This window comes from Lepidochelys kempii, chromosome 6 (assembly GCF_965140265.1).
Source record: "Lepidochelys kempii isolate rLepKem1 chromosome 6, rLepKem1.hap2, whole genome shotgun sequence".
NCBI lineage: Eukaryota > Metazoa > Chordata > Testudines > Cheloniidae > Lepidochelys > Lepidochelys kempii.
The window spans coordinates 19,120,086-19,140,448 of NC_133261.1; the positions used below are offsets into that span (position 1 = coordinate 19,120,086).

General features: G+C 47.6%; 1 protein-coding gene across 1 annotated transcript in view; it reads left to right on the forward strand.

Annotated features, from left to right (window-relative positions):
* LOC140912507 (NACHT, LRR and PYD domains-containing protein 12-like) overlaps positions 1-20,363 on the forward strand; it is a 261,075-nt gene that overhangs the window by 121,742 nt on the left and 118,970 nt on the right. Inside the window, exon 8 of the mRNA XM_073346992.1 lies at positions 20,160-20,330. Coding sequence (XP_073203093.1) covers positions 20,160-20,330 — 171 coding nt within the window. The remainder of the gene's footprint in view (positions 1-20,159; positions 20,331-20,363) is intronic.

A 20,363-nucleotide genomic window follows, 5' to 3' on the forward strand; every position in this document is an offset into this window, starting at 1 on the left:
CCTGCCTCCCGATTTTCAATTCCCTACACCCGCCTCAGCATGCCACAAGCAACAGCCACTGACCCCCTGTGTCTCATCTCCTGCTTCCTGCTTGCTATGCACTTCAGGTGTGGAGAGCAGTCCCTGGCTGCCTGCCCCACTGGGCAATGCTGCTGGGAGCTCCACATCCTCTTCTAGCTCAACCTTTTCATCAATAATTTCAGCCTCTGCGTTAGGTTCTCTTTCCGCTTCCCCCGTGCCCTCTGACGTATCCACAGGGCTCTCGGAAATGGAGGTGGGGTCACCACCGAGGATAGCATTCAGCTCCTTATAGAAATGGCAGGTCTTAGGTGCAGCATCGGAGCGATGGTTTGCCTCCCTCGCCTTATGATACACCTGACTCAGCTCCTTTATCTTCGCTCTGCACGATAGCGCATCCCGATCGTAGCCCTTTTCACACAAGCCTCAAGAAATGTGCCCATATGTGTCCCGATTCCTATGGGTCAGTTGCAACTGTGACTGAACAAACTCCTCTCCCCATATATTGATCAGATCCAACAGCTCTGCAGTGGTCCAAGTGGGAGTGTGTTTGGTGCGATAGCCAGTCTTGCTCACCTGAGAAGATGCCAGGAGACCTCTCCATGGTGAGCCAGCAAGCAGGAAATGGGATTTAAAATTTGCAGGGCTTGCCAAGGGGGAGGGGTGGATTATTGTTAACCTGGCAGCAGGGCAGTGGAGTTCAAATTGCTGACCAAAGCGGTATCATGGGGATTGTGGGACACTTCCTGGAGGCCAATAAAAGCAAAAAATCCAGGCATGGTGTGTACACTGGATGTTTGTCGACAGTAAAGGGAGGGAAAAAGAAAAAAAGTCTCTCGTAGGGATGGAAGTTTTTTGTTGCCAAAACTGGGCATTTTTCATGACAAAAGTCCCATTGCAGTGTGTACGCTCTTGCTGTTTTGTCGCCAAAAGGCAGTTTTTGGTGACAAAACTTGGTAGTGAAGACAAGGCCTGAGTTAATAATTAATACATGGTAAATTGTTAACGAATGGCTATGCACGTGGTGTCGGAGATAAGGCTTTGGATTCTTTGACCATGGGATGGTATTCCAAGAAGGAGGAGTGCTAGGCAGAGATGGGCTTGACCTAACGAAGAGAGGGAAGAGCATCTTTGCCAGCAGGCTGGCTAACCTAGTGAGGAGGGCTTTAAACTAGGTTCACCAGGGGAAGGAGACCAAAGCCCTGAGGTAAGTGGGGATGTGGGATACCGGGAGGAAGCACGAGCAGGAGAGTGCGAGAGGGGAGGGCTCCTGCCTCATACTAAGAAAGCAGGACAAACAGCAAATTATCTCAAGTGCCTGTACACAAATGCAAGAAGCCTGGGAAACAAGCAGTAAGAACTGGAAGTCCTGGCACACTGGAGGAATTATGATGTGACTGGAATAACAGAGATTTGGTGGGATAACTCACATGACTGGAGTACTGTCATGGATGGATATAAACTGTTCAGGAAGGACAGGCAGGGCAGAAAAGGTGGGGGAGTTGCACTGTATATAAGGGAGCAGTATGACTGCTCAGAGCTCCAGTATGAAACTGCAGAAAAACCTGAGTGTCTCTGGATTAAGTTTAGAAGTGTGAGCAACAAGGGTGAAGTCGTGGTGGGAGTCTGCTATAGACCACCGGACCAGGGGGATGAGGTGGACGAGGCTTTCTTCTGGCAACTCACGGAAGTTACTAGATCGTAGGCCCTGGTTCTCATGGGAGACTTCAGTCACCCTGATATTTGCTGGGAGAGCAATACAGCGGTGCACCGACAATCCAGGAAGTTTTTGGAAAGTGTAGGAGAGAATTTCCTGGTGCAAGTGCTGGAGGAACCAAGTAGGGGCAGAGCTCTTCTTGACCTGCTGCTCAGAAACCAGGAAGAATTAGTAGGGGAAACTAAAGTGGATGGGAACCTGGGAGGCAATGACCATGAGATGGTCGAGTTCAGGATCCTAACACAGGGAAGAAAGGAGAGCAGCAGAATACAGACCCTGGACTTCAGAAAAGCAGACTTTGACTCCCTCCGTGAACTGAATGGCTGGATCCCCTGGGAGAATAACGTGAGGAGGAAAGGAGTCCAGGAGAGCTGGCTGTATTTTAAAGAATCCTTATTGAGGTTACAGGGACAAACCATCCCGATGTGTAGAAAGAATAGTAAATATGGCAGGCGACCAGCTTGGCTTCACAGTGAAATCCTTGCTGATCTTCAACACAAAAAAGAAGCTTACAAGAAGTGGAAGATTGGACAAATGACCAGGGAAGAGTATAAAAATATTGCTTGGGCATGCAGGAGTGAAATCAGAAAGGCGAAATAACACCTAGAGTTCCACCTAGCAAGAGATGTTAAGAGTAACAAGAAGGGTTTCTTCAGGTATGTTAGCAACAAGAAGAAAGTGAAGGGAGGTGTGGGCCCCTTACTGAATGAGGGAGGCAACCTAGTGACAGAGGATGTGGAAAAAGCTAGTGTACTCAATGCTTTTTTTGCCTCTGTCTTCACGAACAAGGTCAGCTCCCAGACTACTGCACTGGGCAGCACAGCATGGGGAGGAGGTGACCAGCCCTCAGTGGAGAAAGAAGTGGTTTGGGACTATTTAGAAAAGCTGGACGAGCACAAGTCCATGGGGCCGGATGCGCTGCATCCGAGAGTGCTAAAGGAGTTGGTGGATGTGATTGCAGAGGCATTGGCCATTATCTTTGAAAACTCATGGCGATTGGGGGAGGTCCCGGATGACTGGAAAAAGGCTAATGTAGTGCCCATCTTTTTAAAAGGGAAGAAGGAGGATCCTGGGAACTACAGGTCAGTCAGCCTCACCTCAGTCCCTGGAAAAATCATGGAGCAGATCCTCAAGGAATCAATTCTGAAGCACTTAGAGGAGAGGAAAGTGATCAGGAACAGTCAGCATGGATTCACCAAGGGCAAGTCATGCCTGACTAATCTAATTGCCTTCTATGATGAGATAACTGGCTCTGTGGATGAGGGGAAAGCAGTGGACGTGTTGTTCCTTGACTTTAGCAAAGCTTTTGACATGGTCTCCCACAGTATTCTTGCCAGCAAGTTAAAGAAGTATGGGCTGGAATGAATGGACTATAAGGTGGATAGAAAGTTGGCTAGATTGTCGGGCTCAACAGGTAGTGATCAATGGCTCCATGTCTAGTTGGCAGCCGGTATCAAGCAGAGTGCCCCAAGGGTCGGTCCTCGGGCCGGTTTTGTTCAATATCTTCATTAATGATGAGGAGGATGGTGTGGATTGCACCCTCAGCAAGTTTGCAGATGACACTAAACTGGGAGGAGAGGTAGATACTCTGGAGGGTAGGGATAGGATACAGAGGGACCTAGACAAATTGGAGGATTGGGCCAAAAGAAATCTGATGAGGTTCAACAAGGACAAGTGCAGAGTCCTGCAATTAGGAAGGAAGAATCCCATGCACCGCTACAGACTAGGGACCGAATGGCTTGGCAGGAGTTCTGCAGAAAAGGACCTAGGGCTTACAGTGGACGAGAAGATGGATATGAGTCAACAGTGTGCCCTTGTAGCCAAGAAGGCCAATGGCATTTCGGGATGTATAAGTAGAGGCATTGCCAGCAGATCGAGGGACATGAAAATTCCCCTCTATTCGACATTGGTGAGGCCTCATCTGGAGTAGTGTGTCCAGTTTTGGGCCCCACACTACAAGAAGGATGTGGAAAAATTGGAGAGAGTCCAGCGGAGGGCAACAAAAATGATTAGGGGACTGGAATACATGACTTATGAGGAGAGGCAGAGGGAACTTGGATTGTTTAGTCTACAGAAGAGAAGAATGAGGGGAGATTTGATAGCTGCTTTCAACTACCTGAAAGGTGGTTCCAAAGAGCATGGATCTAGACTATTCTCAGTGGTAGCGGATGACAGAACAGGGAGTAATGGTCTCAAGTTGCAGTGGGGGAGGTTTCGGTTGGATATTAGGAAAAACTTTTTCACTAGGAGGGTGGTGAAAGACTGGAATGCATTACCTAAGAGGGTGGTGGAATCTCCTTCCTTAGAAGTTTTTAAGGTCAGGCTTGACAAAGCCCTGACTAGGATGATTTAATTGGGGATCGGTCCTGCTTTGAGCAGGGGGTTGAACTAGATGAGCTCCAGAGGTCCCTTCCAACCCTGATATTCTATGATAAGCTTTTTGCAAAGAGAGCTGCTTCCTGGTCCCAAGAGCACAGCCAGATTTTGGTTCATGCTGCCCAGGTGCCCCTGCACAAACAGCCCCAGGGAGGGCAGAGCTCCCAGCTCAGCACGGCCCGGGGAGGATGATCCCTAACACCCAGCTGTTCCCCATCCCAATAGGGCAGCAGCTTCGTCCCCACTCCACTCTCTGGCCTCCCTGCACTCCCTGGGCTGTGTGTGCAGGGTGCCTGGGCATTGTTCACTGTCAGGGCAGTGAGTGGGAGCCAGCCCCAAAACTTCCCCATAGCCTCCTGCTGTGGTAACTCTGTCTATGGCTCCTCCTCGTTGCTCTGCAGAGCTTGTCCGAAGCAGGGAGCAATGCTGACTGATGGGAGGCAGCTGCCAGCATCGGTATTGGCTCCATGGATGCTCCGGGGCTGAAGCACCCACAGAAAAAAAAATAGGGGGGTGCTCAGCACCCTCCAGCCATAGCAGTTCCGTGCCCTGTGGCTGGTCACCCATTGCATGCCAGGGTGGGCCCCGTTGCAGGTGTGGTGGAGCATCCACTGGGAGAAATAAAGTTCGTGCCTGTAGCTGCCAGGATGTTGGGGGTCATCCCTCCCCCAGCCATGCTGAGCTGAGAGCCCTGCCGCTCCTTCCCCCTTTGCAAGACAGCCTCACAGTCCCTTTCTCATGGGCTCCCCCTGCCCTCCCTGGGGCTGTGTGTGCAGAGGTGTCCAGGCAGCGTGTACTGTGAGAGCAGTGAGTGGGAGCCAGCCTCTAAACTTCCTCACAGAGTCCCGGGGATCCCTTATCCCTGCCTCCTGGGCTGTGGCGGGATGGTGGAGCACACTGCACCTCAAGCCCTGGGGATACACTTCATTGCTCTGCAGTAGAGTTTTCCCACAGTGCAACACATTTGTAGAGCTAGAGTGTCCACACTGGAAGGGGGAGCGGGCGCTAGACACTCTGGGGTAGGGTTACTTTGACTGGGGTCTGTGCACTGCAGTGCGGGCACCAGAGTCCTAGGTTCAAGCACAGGTCAGAAAATTCTTAACCTAGGGTTAAACTGCAGAAGCTCAGTGTTTCCAGACACAGGTCAGGTGACTCCAGTCCCACTAACCCAGGCTTCCATTCCTGTGTAGACCTACCCCAAGAAAAGGAAATGGAAGTTACTGAGAGGTTAAAGCAGGTAAAAATATAGGTACAGGGGAGTTACGTTCTATAATTTCAAAAGGTAGCAGAGATGGAGGTGATCAGATCACAGAACAGAGAACCAGATTGATCATGTTACAATTCAGCACAAATGGAGCAGAACTTTAGAAGATGTACGTAGGAGGAGTTAACACCTTTCTGTTAACTGGGCTGTATTTCCAATTAGGCAAAGATGGCAACTGCCTCAGTTGCGCCTAAAAATTTAAAGTTTGACACTCCCAGGCCCCAGCAGAGGGCGGGGTTGCCTGAGTGGGAGATGGCCCCACGCAGCGCTGCTGGAGCGCTCCTGCCAACAGGGAAGACGAAGCAGCCCCTGTGGCAGGGGAAGAGCTCAGCAGACCTACGCAGGAAGTCCTGCCAGGCAAATAGGTCCTGAGGAAGCCCGGCCTGGGCAGGCCTCGCTCCTGCTCTTGCTCCTTCTTCATCCTGGCTAATCGCACCATTCCCAAGAGGCCAGAGCAATCCCCAAATGGCCCTGGCCACGCTGTCAGCTCAGCCTGGCAGACAAAGTCACCTCCCAGCGGTGCTGGTGAGGTGGCCGGGGGGCAGGGTAAGGGAGAGTGGGTCTCTGCGGGGGCGTGTTCGGGGATGCTGGGCAGTGAGGGAGTGGGGGCTGCTGAACAGTGGGAAGTTTTGGGGAGTGCTGGGCACTGTGGGGCAGAGGAGGTCTGTGTGTGTTGGGGCGTTGGATAGTTGGGGATCTGTGTGGGGCACTGGGCAATTGAGGTAGTGGGGATGTGCGGTGGGCGCTGGACAGTGGGTGTGTGTGTGTGTGCAGGGTGCTGTGCAGTTGTGGTAGGGGGCTGTGGAGCAGGTATCTCGGGCGGCGGGGCGCTGAAGATGCTGTGCCTCGGGGCGCGTAACGTGTAAATCTGGCCCTGTCTGTTAGAGTTCTTAATTTGCATTACACACAGCTTCTTTCTTGTTTGATGAGTTACTTCCTTACAAAGCCATATACAATGCAAATGTTTGCTATTACATTAGAACAGGGTACAGATAAGTTAAAACAATGCATGCTGTATCCCACCAGATTTTCATGAAGTTTAAATACTACATACATTCTTATACATCTACTTTGAACTATACTAAAATACCAGTCAGCTGGTCTGAGGCTGTGTGTGCAGAGGTGTCCAGGCATCGTGCACTGTGAGGGCGGTGAGAGGGAGCCAGCATCTAAACTTCCCCACAGACTCCCTGGGATCCCTTATCCCTGCCTCCTGGGCTGTGGCGGGATGGTGGAGCACACTGCACCCCAAGCCCTGGGGATACACTTCACTGCTCCATAGCTAGCAGCAGCCAGCCTGGGGTGGGGGTGTGTTTTTCCTCGGAAACCTACATTTCATGTCAAACTTCAAAACAGACAAAAATAAATAAAAAAACCCAACCAGACAAAAGCACCTTCATTGAACAACCCACTTTAAAAAATAAAAATGGCAAAGTTTCATTTGAATAGTTTGAGAGCCCTGGAGGCTGACGTCCTAATTATCCTCAGAACAGGAGCACATGGGCATTTTCCTGCCAGTGTGACTCAGCATAGAGGTGAAGAGCCCAGTTCTCAGATTAGATGGTAGTTCAGTATCTTGACAAACTGCAGTCATTCTATTGAGACAGACAGCAAAGGAGCTAATTATGCAGTTTCTGGACTCATGTGTCCTTATGGGCACCTGAGTCCCATCGACAGCACCGTCACAGTTAGGAAATAGCGTGGGCTGGAGAGTTTTCCCACAGTGTAACACATTTGTAGCGCTGGAGTGTTGACACTGGATGGGGAGCGGAAGCGAGGCACTCTGGGATAGGGTTACTTTGACTGGGGTCTCTGCACAGCAGTGTGGGTGCCAGAGTCCTAGGTTCAAGCAAAGGTCAGAAAATTCTTAACCTAGGGTTAAACTGCAGAGTAGATGCACAAGCTCAGGGCTTCTAGACACAGGTCAGGTGACTCAAGTCCCACTAACCCTAGGCTTCCATTCCTGTGTAGAAAAACCCTCAGAAAAAGAAATGAGAGGTTAAAGCAGGTAAAGATATATGAACAGGGGAGTTACAGTCTGTAATTTCACAAGGTAGCAGAGATGGAGGTGATCGAATCACAGAACAGGGAACCAATTGGATCATGTTACAATTCAGCACAAAAGGAGCAGAACTTTAGAAGATGTACAGAGAAGGAAGGAGGCATGTGTGGGAGTGGACCACTTACTAGTGGTAATTAAAATGAGAAAAAAAATAAGAATTCAAACAGTCAAAAGATGAAGAATTTTTCCTTGTGTCCATATTTATAGCTTCTTATCACAGAAACCAAGTGGTCAGGATGGCCATACATCGGTTCTTTCTTCATGGCGGGAAAAGAGAAATGCACTGGTCTTTGATCTCACACACAATGAGTCAGAGGGATTTTATATTTCATTCATTTCAAAGAAGTCTTGTGAAATGCTAGTTTCAAAGCAAGTGGCCATTGTATATAATGACCAGAGGTCAGAGACTCTAAAGGCATTTCTCACTTCCTGTCATCAGAGGAAAAGCCCATGTGGGTAGAAGCTGTCAGCCTATTTTCTGACTGAAGAATCTGTAAATATGGATTCAGAGAACGATCCTTTATCTCTGACTGTTTGGACTTTTACAGGGACGTGTACCAGATGCAAAGCCGAGATCCCCAGAGACAGTCTGGGTACCCTGAAAAGACTTTTAGGAAACTGGCAGTTTATTACATCATGGCCACAATCTGGAATTACAAACTGTGACTCACCTGTTAATATATTTCACCTGCTTTATCCTCTCAATTGCTCTCATTTCCTTTTCTTAGTCAATAAACCTTTAGTTAGTTTACTATAAAATTGGCTGCCAGTGTTGTATTTGGTGTAAAGTCCAGAGTACCAGTTGATATGGGCTAAGTGACTGGTCTCTTGGGACCAGGAACAACCTGATGTGGTGTGATGTTTGGGGTAAGTGACACCACTTTTGTCACAAAGTTCAGTTTGTCTGGGTGGCAAGATGGACTCTCCAGTCTGTCTATGACTCCCAGGTAGGACTGGTAGCGCGATCCAGGAGTTCACATTTGTTACTGGCTTGTTCTATCTATTATAGAACATACCACCAGTTTGGAGTGTCTGCCCTTTTTCTACAGTTTCTCCTGAGGTCGGCATTCACAGTTGTGAGCCGTTCTGGACAGTGTGACACAGCCTGTGGTAATTCCTTTTCAAGTTGTGGCCCAGCTGAAAGCAATGATTTGTGGCAGTTGGTTTGCGGTGAGCAATTTGTCCTGCCTCTAGGTGCAAAAATAACAGCGACGTGCTGTGCTCGCTTGTCAGCAAGGGAAAGACGGAGTGTGGTTGAGACGAGCTTTGAGACCCAAGGTTCTGGGGGAATTTTAGTTGCTAAAATTCATGTGGATCGGAAGCAGGAAAGGATTACTGTTCTTTGCCAAATGGACAATCAGCAAATAGTAAAAGAGGAAACCATAGTTGCAAAATGTGAACCAGCTTATCTAGTACATTCTGGTCAAGAAGGAAACCATTGCATAGGTTGGGTGAGAAAGGGAAACCATCTTGGTGATCATGGGCGTGTGATTTGGCATTTTCAGAGTTGGAAAAGACTCTTGTGACTGCTCCTGTCTTGGCCTCTCCATGTTTCAACCCCCCTTTCCTATTGGACACAGATGCTACTGCTCATAGACTGGGGGCACTATTGACATAACGACCATCTGATAATGTATCAGGGGAATAGAATTTGAGCTTGGCTGCCCCCAAAACTGAGGATATATTGATTGAAGCGGACGCTGGAAGAGTTGTGACAGTCATGAATTCGCTATCAGAACAGAGTGGGCAAAGTCTGACCCAGCCAGCAGACTCCACAGAAACAACAGACATTCTTCAGGAGCCCACTGAAAGAGACCCCTTCTGATTGGTTGAAAGGAGATTGTGCCGGAAGAAGAAAGCTCCAAGGAGATATAGACAGGAGCTAGAGATCCCCAGCTGCTTAGACTGGGTTAGCCTTAAAGGACATTTAGTGCTTGCTGATTATAGAAGCTTGTATGGGATTGGCTACAAGCCTTGTCTTTGGTGTCAGATCGAAAGGGCCATTGACCTGGCAAAGGGACTGGTCCTTTGGGACTGGGAATAACCCGAATATTGTTGAAATTTTTGGTATAAGGGCCATCTATCACCAAGGTACACAAGATAGATTGGAGTACCCTAGCGGACTGTTTGTAACTCCATGTTTGTGCTGTTACAGTGCCTGAGGAGTTTCCATTTGATAATTGGTTGGTGAAATCTAAGAATAGAACTCACAACCAATTTGAGGTTTGTGCCGTGCTTCCTAACCGTCTTTCCTCAGATTGGTACTCACACCCTTGTGTCACTGCAGGCAGTGTTACAGGGCCCTGAGAGGCCAAGACTAGAGTTCCAGGAACTGAGAAACCCCATGTGAGGATTACAAGAAATAATAATAAACCATCATTAGTAGCCTCCTGCAGTACTGATAGTCAGTAACTCTTTACACAGTGATCTCTGAAGACCTGATCTTACTCTGTTGTGAAATCAGTCAAAGTTGTACAATTGACTCCAAGAACAGAAGGATCAGTCCCTGTTTTGCAAACCCTGACAATAAAAGTCCCCTCCTCCATGGACTAGGGGAGGTCACGCATCAGTCTCAGCAGTGCCATCTCTGTTCTGTGTGTGAAAACCCAGCTGGATATCACCAATGAAATGGTGAAGTTGGATGAGGTTGCTCAGAAATGGGAAACCAGATGATATTCGGTGGTAGATTGTAAGATTGGTTGCAACAAGCAATGGATTCTTAAGTAGTCTGGTCAGATAGCTGCATGGTCAAGAATGGGAGGGAAGATTTCTCTCCTCAAAAGAGTTGATGACAATATTTTTTTAGTAGAGGTTCTAGGTGCTCTTACTGCTCTTAAGCAGCCAAGAAGATCAAAGATCAGGGTCACAGGTGGAGACTCAGATTTCCTCTAGTGTTTATGAGATTCTGGTTTTGTGAATGGGCAGAATTCTGAGAAGGAGGATGTCGTGTTATCCCTCTTGGCCACAGAGGCCATAGTGGACGTGGAAGATCATCTCTGTAAAATGGGTACCAGTCCCTTGAAATGAATGGTACTGGGCTGTGGAGCTGAGGAGACGTTCTAGGTTGACAAAGTGATTGACAGTCCAGAAAAGTTCAGTAGGGTGTGACTTACTGGTTACTGTGGCAGAGAAGAAGGAGGATCTCATGGCCTCTTCACGGCTAAGGAGCAGGTATGGAAGAATTCTTTGTGCAGACGTTTATTTCTTCTAGGCTTTTCCCAACACTGGCACTTGGATTTTCTTCTCTTCTGCTTCATCTGTCACAAGCCAAGAAGCCCAGGGAGTAATGACTGGCACTTGGATTTTCTTCTCTTCTGCTTCATCTGTCACAAGCCAAGAAGCCCAGGGAGTAATGACTGAGATGGGAACCTCAGAGGTAGGGAGTAGGGGCGTCCAGGCTCCCAGCTCTGTGTCAGGGAGCCAGGAGCTGCTCCCCAGCTCAAGCCACAGTTCTCAGCATTCCAGGCTCCCCGTTGCCTGAAGCTGAGCCCCAGCTGGAGCCAGGATTCCCAGGGCTTCCAGTTGCTGAGCCAGTGACTTCCAAGTTCCACCAGTTCAATGGTTTGACTTTCTTTAAAACTTCAGCACAAAGACATACTGCTTGACTATTATTACTCTTTATTTAAATTAAATTATTTAAATAGATTATGGTAGGTTTGGGTTTTAGCACAGGATGTCAGAAGTTGAAATTTACCTTTAAATTTGTTTATTTTTAAAAAGAAAAAATGTATTTGATTTCAATAAAAATTCCAATTTAAATCAAATAAAGTAAAAAACAAGAACGACCAAACAATGGGGGGTGTTAAAAATATTTTTTCTCCATCTTGCTCACTCTCAATATCCAGTTAGAGGCATAAGCCGAAGCAGAACATGACAACAGGCATATTTCTGCAGGTCTGACTTGTTTACAGGACCACTTTCAGTAAAGACTAAATATAAAGATTTATGTTTGTGTGAAAGGGATTTTTTAGTTCACAGTAGAAAGCAATTTTCATGAAGGGGGTCTTGTTTCAGCAACTCTTTGACGGGAAGCCAAACATTCTGGCTATCACGCTACCAAATGTGGCCCTTTTACAGAAACTCTTCAACAATTTTTAAGCACAACTTACCTGTGAAGAGACTCTGTGCCTCTTGCTGTTCAGCACCAAATACAGTATTGATTTGGTCAGCAGAAGTTCTGGCTGCTTGTTCTTCAGTCATGGTTCATGGCCCATCACTTTGATACTGCAAGTAATGCTCGGCAGCCACCGTCATGCCTGAGCAGCTCTCCTAGTTGGGATTCAGTGTCTCAACCAAAAGTTGCTCCAATGAGCTCCTCTTGTCATCAAATCAGCCATCAACAACTTATTGTTTCCTTTGGAGACACTGGTCCCCAGGTGGTGGGCAGAATAAATTCCACATAGAGTTTAGGGTGGTTGTAGTATTATTTCTCAGTAGTGTATTACGGTAGTGCCAAAATTCCCCCACTGAGTTCAGGGTCTTGTGGTGTGTTGTGTTAGGCACCACATATGCTGTTATGGCAGGTGCCACTCGTCGTCCAAGTTCTTTTTATAAAGAACAGAAGCCACTTTTTAGGCTTGGGGAGACATGCTGTGTTAATTTTTTGAGTTATGCAAGGTTTTGTGTAAAGGTAGGTAGCTTTGGGAGAGAGGGAGCTGTGCAAGCAGCGGGAGACTTTGCTCTCTGGCTCTGATTACCGTCCATTCTTGAGGCAGAGTTTCTCCTTGGGAAGTGCTGGGCTGAGATCTCTGAAAGCGGGGCCTGCCTTGTGTGCCATGTGACCATGTCATTCCAGAACTGGTATATATGTGTAAATAGAACAAGTTACACTTAGAATTTACCCAGCCTTCATGTCTCTGATTTCTCCTCCAACCTGCCAGACACGAAACACTTGCTACTGATTGGCTCAGGGTAACACTAGTGTGAGAATGGGACATTGGTGTCAGAAGCAAGAACAAAAATATACACAGACATGCCTTACCCTAAAGACCCTGCAGTCTAAATTGACCATACACACAAAGAGTGGGGGGAAAGAATAATGATGATTCCTATTTTTCAGATGGAAAATTGAGACCCATGAAATGACTTGACTACCCAGGGAGTCTGTGGTAGAGCCAGGAACAGAACACAGATCTCCTTCATGCTACTCCAGGGCTTTAACCACAAGACTTGCCTTACTCTTACAGAGCTTCGCCCATTCTCCTGTGCTTCCTAGTTTCCGAATGTGCCCTTTTCACAGAGATGGCCTCTGTTTTATATGGTTAAGGTTTTTAAAGTAGAGCTACTTCTCAATCAGAGTTTATTCATCTGAGCCAGTACTATTGATGAATTTTCTGAGCATGATACACACATTGTGATCTGCTATAGTGTGTCAGAAAAATTCAGAAAGCTCTGATTACCGACCGCACAAGACTGAAACAAACCTATGAAGGCTACAAAGAGCTTTGCGGGGGGAAAACTAAATCCAGACAGGGCTGACCAGAGGTAGAGGATAATCATCTATCAGACATTTTCGAAATGTCAGGTAGAATTTCCAGGACTTTTGACGGGTTCAGAGTGGTAGCCGTCTTAGTCTGTATCAGCAAAAACAACGAGGAGTCCTGTGGCCCCTTAAAGACTAACACATTTATTTGGGCATAAGCTTTCGTGTCTATAACCCACTTGGTCAAATGCAGGATTTTTGAAGTTTCTCATACATTTCAAAGGTAATATTCTATTCACTTAGAAGAAGAAGAGCATTCATCTTGAATTCTGCACTAAGAACACAGACTGTTATGGGAGATGTGCACCCATACCACATGACCTCAAATATATATGATTGTTTGCCAATAGATGTACACACCACTGCAATCTAAAACCCAGCATCAACTTTGGTTGATTAGGAAAATATAGAGAGGGGTAGTAGCATCTCCATGATTAAGTATGCATGAAGATTTACAGTTAAATCAGGACTAAAAACTCTTTAATTTACACTGAATGTTTTGTTATACACAAAAATCTAAGTTATTCCTGCCTCTGATCTCAGAAACGATGGACTCACATGTCCTCTTCTATTCCCAACGAGTCCTCTGGAACCCGTTATCACAGAGACTCATACTATCTGTCCCCAAACCTTCCTATCGCTGTTTAATGTTGGGCAGAGAGTTTATAGCCACCTTTAACTCTTTGGGCTTTTGAGATCAATATCTGTACAATTGGGCTGGTGGGACAGACAGTAGAATATAAGACTGGCGGTACTGGGTCAGAGCAAGGGTGTCAGGCGGTGCCTCTGAACAGCAGGCCTAGTGGTTGGGGTGTAGGCTGCAGCTAGGTGTAGAGATGGGCTTGGGCCAACGGTGGCACTGTCAGTGAGATCTAGGGACTGGCCGGGGTTAAAACTGAGATTGGAGGCTATAGAATATGGGGTGGGCAAACTACGGCAGACCTTTTTATCCAGCTCTCAACTCACAATTCCTTCATGAGCACCATCTTCCGGCACGCAGAGCCACACTGTGCAGATGCGATTTCACCGCTCTATTGGAACCCGGCACGTACACAGCAGCCCCCTGCCACGCGGCAGTGTGCCCAATCCTGAACTCTGGATCATTCTAATAATTTTTGCCACCTCGAATTTTCCTATATATAATTAATAAAAACAAAGAGACCCCAGGACTCCGAAGATTTAAACCTCCCCAACTGAGCAAAAATGCTCAGCTTGGGCTTAAGCTTCAGCCCCAGCCATGGCGGCTTCTGCCTTTGATGTTCCCAGACATGGGGCTGAATGTGCTCCCAGCTGAGAGCCTCCACCAGTTTGAAGAAAAACCCTTTGAAGTGCAGCCTGTTGGGGATGGAGCTGTGTGTTTACAGTTACAAACAGGGCAGGTGCCAATGTTGGACTCATTATAAAAAACTAAATCCTTTGGGGAAAGCTGTGGCTCTTCCTTTTTCTCTTTCAATACATTTCTGCTCTTTTTCGTCTGCTTTCAAGGTAGAAGCCCCATCCCAGGCCTCTGAGGTTCTGGGCAACTCTGAGGACTTGAGGCCAGATTTGTAAAGTTGCTCAACACCCAGCAGCTCCCATTGTGACACTTCCCACCAGATTTTCAAAGGATCTGCACGTTGGATGCTGAGCCCTCTGGAAAAGCATGAGCAGAGTGAGCCGCAAAATCAGCCTCCTGTTGCACCAGCCGCTGTCTCTCACTGGAGTTTTGGGGTTAATGCCACGAACGTCCAATGCAAGTTCCCCTTTTTTGTCCCCAGAACATCAAATATGGTGCCTGGAGGGCTGAGGTGCTTCTGCCACCAGGCCTCTATCAAGGTCTCAGAGCTCTCCCTAACAGTTTGTAGGTAGATAGGACTCATCTCGGCGCTGTTTGTTTTATCCTTTTATTCCCTCCATCCGTCTTGTTTAGCCTCTTCCTTCTCTTCCCTCTTGATGATCAGGAGGTGCCACTTTTCATTACACAGCCTGCAGCAGACAGGAACTATCAACTGCTATCAAAGACCACCCGCCACCCACCCACCCACTGTCAGTGATTTCCCATCTCAGAGTATGTACCACTCCATCCATTTTCCACCCCTCTCCTTGGCTGCTGGAGTCACAACGCTGCAGCAGATCCCGCTGCTCAGTGCATCTGCAGCATCCTGTTCCCTCCTGAGGAGCGAGACCTACAGGTCTGTAGCAGTAACTGAATTTGTTACTTGATCATGTACATTTTATGCTCCAATACTTAAAGAAGAAGAATTTGCTCTGGCAGCTAATGACATGTGCAGACTATTGTCTAGAGCTGGTCAAGAATTTACCACTGGAATGATTTCCTGAAGGAAAATGCAGCTTCCACAAAATAGAAACTTTGTGTGAGAATATTTTTGGTTGAACTGACCCAAAACATTTCATTCAACTGTTTGTCCCTATTAGCACATTGCCTTATGGGAGCTGTATCTTGGGTCATCATACTTCTATGAGCTAGACTCCCTGGAGGTCTACATCTCCCCTAGTGCAATGTGGACTCTCCTCTGACCAACAGGTGTGATGCATCATGGGTGGATGGAGGCTGCATCATGGGAGACCTGTCCATGCAGGAACCCTGGGCACAGGGTAGAATGGATGTATCAGGTTCCATTGAGAAGGAGGGGTGGGGACCCAGAGAGACAAAAGATTCCCACCTTGTGCCAAAGCTATAAAAGGGGGTGAAACAGAACAAAGGGGGCGGCCAGTCATGAGAAATCCCCTAATTACCACCTGAGCTGGAAGTGACAAGGACCGTACCAGGGGAAAGGATTTGGCCCACACTAGGAAGGAGTCTAGCTTATTGGAACATCTCTAAGGGTGAGATTTACCTGTATTCAGTTTCTTAATGTATTAGGCATAGACTTGCGTGTTTTGTTTTATTTTGCTTGGTAGCTTACTTTGTTCTGTTATTACTTGGAACCACTTAAATCCTACTTTTTATACTTAATAAACTCACTTTTGTTTATTAATTAACCCAGAGTAAGTGATTAATACCTGGGGGAGCAAACAGATGTGCGTATCTCTGTATCAGTGTTATAGAGGGCAGACAATTTATGAGTTTACCCTGTATAAGCTTTATACAGAATAAAAAGGATTTATTTGGGGTTTAGATCCCCCTGGGAGCTAGGTGTCTGGGTGCTGGAGACAGGAATACTTGCTTAGCTGTTTTCAGTTAAGTCTGCAGCTTTGGGGTCGTGGTTCAGACCCTGAGTCTGTGTTGCAGCAGGCTAGCGTGTCTGGCTCAACAAGGCAGGGTTCTGGAGGCCCAAACTGGCAGAGAAAAAGGGCTCATAGGTAAATTCAGCATGTCAGGTGACAGTTCCAAGGGGGTCTCTGTGACCAAACCCGTCACAGAGGGTCTTCTGTTTGGGTTCCAATATCTCAATGAAAAGTTGCTCCAATGAGCTCCTCTGTTCATCCCGTCAACGACAAACAACTCAGGTGGTGGCAGAATCAATTCCACATTTTATTTACAGGAGTTGTAGTATTATTTATTAGTGAATTGCAATAGTGGTAAAATGCCTTGGCTGAGATCAGGGTCTGAGGCATGGGATATGTTGTTATGGCAGGTGCCCCCAGGTGGCACTGTTACAGGTGTCCCAATTCTTTTTGTTTCAGATGTAAGCAACCTTTCAGTCTTGGGGAGACATGCAGTGTTTCAGTTATGGAAGGTTTTATGTAAACACAGCTTTGGGAGAGAGGGAGCTGAGTGAGCTACAGAAGAGTTACAGGTGCACTTCGAGTGTACCCAGACTCCTTGTCACTGATTTCTCCTCTGATCTGCAAGGCCTTGGACACTTACTGCCTCTCAGGAGAGGGGTAAAATCAAAGTCAGAACTGGACACTGGTGTCAGGAGCAACAATACACATAGACAGTCTCTGCCTGGAAGATCCTACAGTCTAAATTAAATGGTAGAAAACTTCATTAACACAGAGTTAATTGTTGCCCATTTATAGCCCGTGTCCTTCCTGTATGTGGAGTTCAGCAAAAATCAAATTTCAGAGTTAAGGTAAATGTTCACGCATCCTTAACTTCCCCCCACCCCGAGCTGGCAAAACGTTCGTGGTGTTAAGCGCAACTCTATTGAATGATGGATGAATAAATCGGGATAAAGCTTGGGATAGCTGGGATTGTGATATGAGGTGATTTGAGTCTGCGTCTGCTTGTGTGTTATCAAAGGAAAGAGACGTATGTGTACCTTGAGGTTCCCGTCTGGCATCATTTCAGTACAGAACTGAGTAGGTCGTGTAGGTAGCAGGGCACTAGGATCTTCTTGCCATGGGTATTGTCAGTCGTGAGGTGGGGAATATGAGTGCAGTCTGTACATTGAATGATGGGAAGGGGAAGACATAGGGTTTGTGTGTATCCTGTGTGCAAGTGGAAAGGGATTGGAAAAGGGTATGAAGAGGTTAAACTTTACCAGTGTGGTATTCTGTCAGGAGAGTAGGCTCAGTGTTTGAGTGTCAGGCAAGTGCAGGTAGAGCCTCTGCATCACGATGAAAAGGCAGAATGCCAGTTTGTGGCACATTGCGCCATCGCTCAAAGAGGGCAGAGTTAAAGTTGTTTGTGTATTTACCTTAACTCTGTGATTACTGGTTTGAGAAGTTTGAGTTTCGCTGAACTCAGCATTCTGGAAGGGCACAAGCTGTCACCAGGCAGCCTTGACTCCGTGTTATCTAAGTTACTTGCCACTTAATTTGCTCGTTTTTTAAACAGAGAAATGTTTGTCGGTGGTTGTCACCTAGGTTTGCAGCTGCTAAGCTACTGTGACTAGGTAATAATCAAAAGACCTAGCTTTTATATCGTGCTTTTCATCTGTTGCTCTCTAAGACCTTCACATCATGTATCCCCATTTCACAGATGGGAAATCGAGGCACAGAGAGATGAAATGGCTAACCCAAGCTCACTCAGTGCCAGTGGCAGAGCTAGGAATAGTCCCAGGCCAGTGGTTTTTCCATAAGGCCACATGGTTGCTTTGTGAGCTCTCAGTGCTCCTCTACCTTCTGTATATTTTGTTATACCGGAAAGGGGATAATGGTCATGATTTGAGATGTTTGCAATGTGCTGCTAACAGGGCCAGTGAGAGAAATCTCATCCGTGCTCTATGGCCCAAAACCTTGACAGTTTTGTCACATGGTACCCGTGCCCAGCTTCTCACCCCAGTCTCAACAGTGTGTTCTTGGTGCTTGCTCCCAGCATGCCTCTTCTAAATGCCCACCCAGAGGGGCAGGGCTTCCCCTGATCCTGGCACACATGGAGGGAGCAGGACTCAGACACCCTTAGAAATGCAACTCCTCCAAAACCTGGCTCACATGAGCTGGTAGGGATGGGTCTCAGACACCCCAAATCCTGGCACATACCGAAGGGAAGAATGTGGGGGTGACAGGCACCCCTATCTCCCCCAAGCACCCTGCCACTCACGCCTTTGTGTCCTTCGCCCTCCTTAGACCTTCAGCCCCTTCACCTCATCTGCCACCCATCCCCATTTATCCCCCTCCCTCAATTCAGCCCCAAATCCCTCTCCCCGCTATTCTGCACTTCTGCACCCCTAAAATGCTCCTCCTTGCCAGCAAGCATTCACTGAACTATTTCCCCAAAATAACACTCTCCCCAGACACACAGTTTAGCAATCTGCTATCCTGCCTTTTCCAAATGTCTCCCCAAGTGGGAGGTCAAACTGACTTGGGGTCAGGATCAAAAGATGACTGACTATTCCTTTGAGCTATGCAGCTGATGTAGAATAGTAAAGGCTAACAATCCTGTTCACTCTTCTGTCCACACGGGATCAGTTTCATCCATTTATAGAGTGTCATTTGGAAGGGGAGGCTTCTGATACTGTAATATAGAGAAGCAAAATATGTTTCAAATAAAGTTTTAATTAATTTAAATTAATTAATTTAAAGACGCTCTATAGACTCTAACAGAGGAGACAGGCCCAGGTTTCCAGGGTGAAACCTGTGTATTATGAACTGTAACATCCAGTGGGGTGAGAAAACTGCTTGCTCTACATAATACCTAGTGTCTTACAGGTTTAAGATTCAGACTGTGCACTTGTTTTGTTTTCCTTGGTAACTAACTGACTTTTTGCCTATCACTTCTAATCACTTAAAATTGACCTTTTGTAATCAATCAACTTAGTTTAATGTTTATCCTTACCAGTGAGTTTGACTGAAGTGCTTGGGAAATCTGCTCAGGTTACAAAGGCTGGTGTATTATCCACTTTCCATTTAATTTCCAATTAATAAACTGGCATTTCTCAAGAAAGGTTCTTGAGCAGTTGAAGACAGTATATTCCTAAACTACAACTCTTGGAGCTGGGGGGATTTGGTTGATGCCTTTCTCTGTGGTTCATGAGTGGCTCTGGGAGCATTCACGCAATCTAGCTGGGTGTGGGGCTCCACACGCAGTTGTACTGAGTGGTAACAGCACCTGCAGGGGTTTGCTGCTTGCCACCAGTAAGACATTGTGACAGACACCCCAGAATAGAGAGTAAAGGGGGCACAGCGGTCCGACAGTCACAGGTTGCACCCTGGGGGTCCTGTCACACCTTCCCATTGGGCGTGGGTGTGATGCTGCCAGTGCTGGGCCTCGCAGCTGCCTCCCATCCCCAGGTCTGAGGCTCAGAGCTGGGGGCAGAGACAGGAGGCGTCTCTGTCCTGCAGGGGAGCAGCAGAGCTAGTGCCGGGGGCGCGGAGGGTCAGGATTTCCCAGCTCCTGCTCTGAGCCTGGCCCAGCTGCCTGGGGAGGGGGCTCCCCCGACAGCCTCCCTGTCGCAATGGGCCTGCTCTGATTGGGTTGCACCATCCCGGGGCTGATCAGTGCCAAGTCCAGCCTGATTAGTTAAGACCTGAGTGGGCAGGACTTAAAGGGCAACTTTTTAAATTCTGGTTGGTCAGTGGAAAGAGTGAGGGGGTGGGGCTTAGGAAGGAGTCTTACCCCAAACCTTCTTCCTCATTGGTCAGTGGCAGAGATTTGAAGTGTCTAGGCCATTCTAATTTTTCATTGGTAAAGGGCAAGGGGTGGAATTTAGACAGGAAGTCCCACCCACTGCTGGTTTCTCACTGGACAAGGGGTGGGACTCGGGACAGAGTCTGTAACAGGACGTCTTACTCATTCTGGATGCTGATTGGTCAGACAGAGGGGCTGGTGGGTGGGGCCACCTGTCAGAGCAGCCGTCACGAGCCCCATTCACGCATTGATGCCCCCTCTCTGCCTTTCTCTCTCCTGCAGCTTGGAATCGTGCCGTGTCACAGCCGCTGGCTGCGGGGATCTCGCTGCTGTTCTCAGAACCAGCCGGAGCCTGACAGAGCTGCACCTGGGGTATAACGAACTGGGAGAGGCCGGAGTGCGGCTGCTGTGTGAGGGGCTAAAACACCCGAACTGCAAACTACAGAATCTACAGTAAGTAGCAGCCGGCTCCCTTTCGTCTGTGCC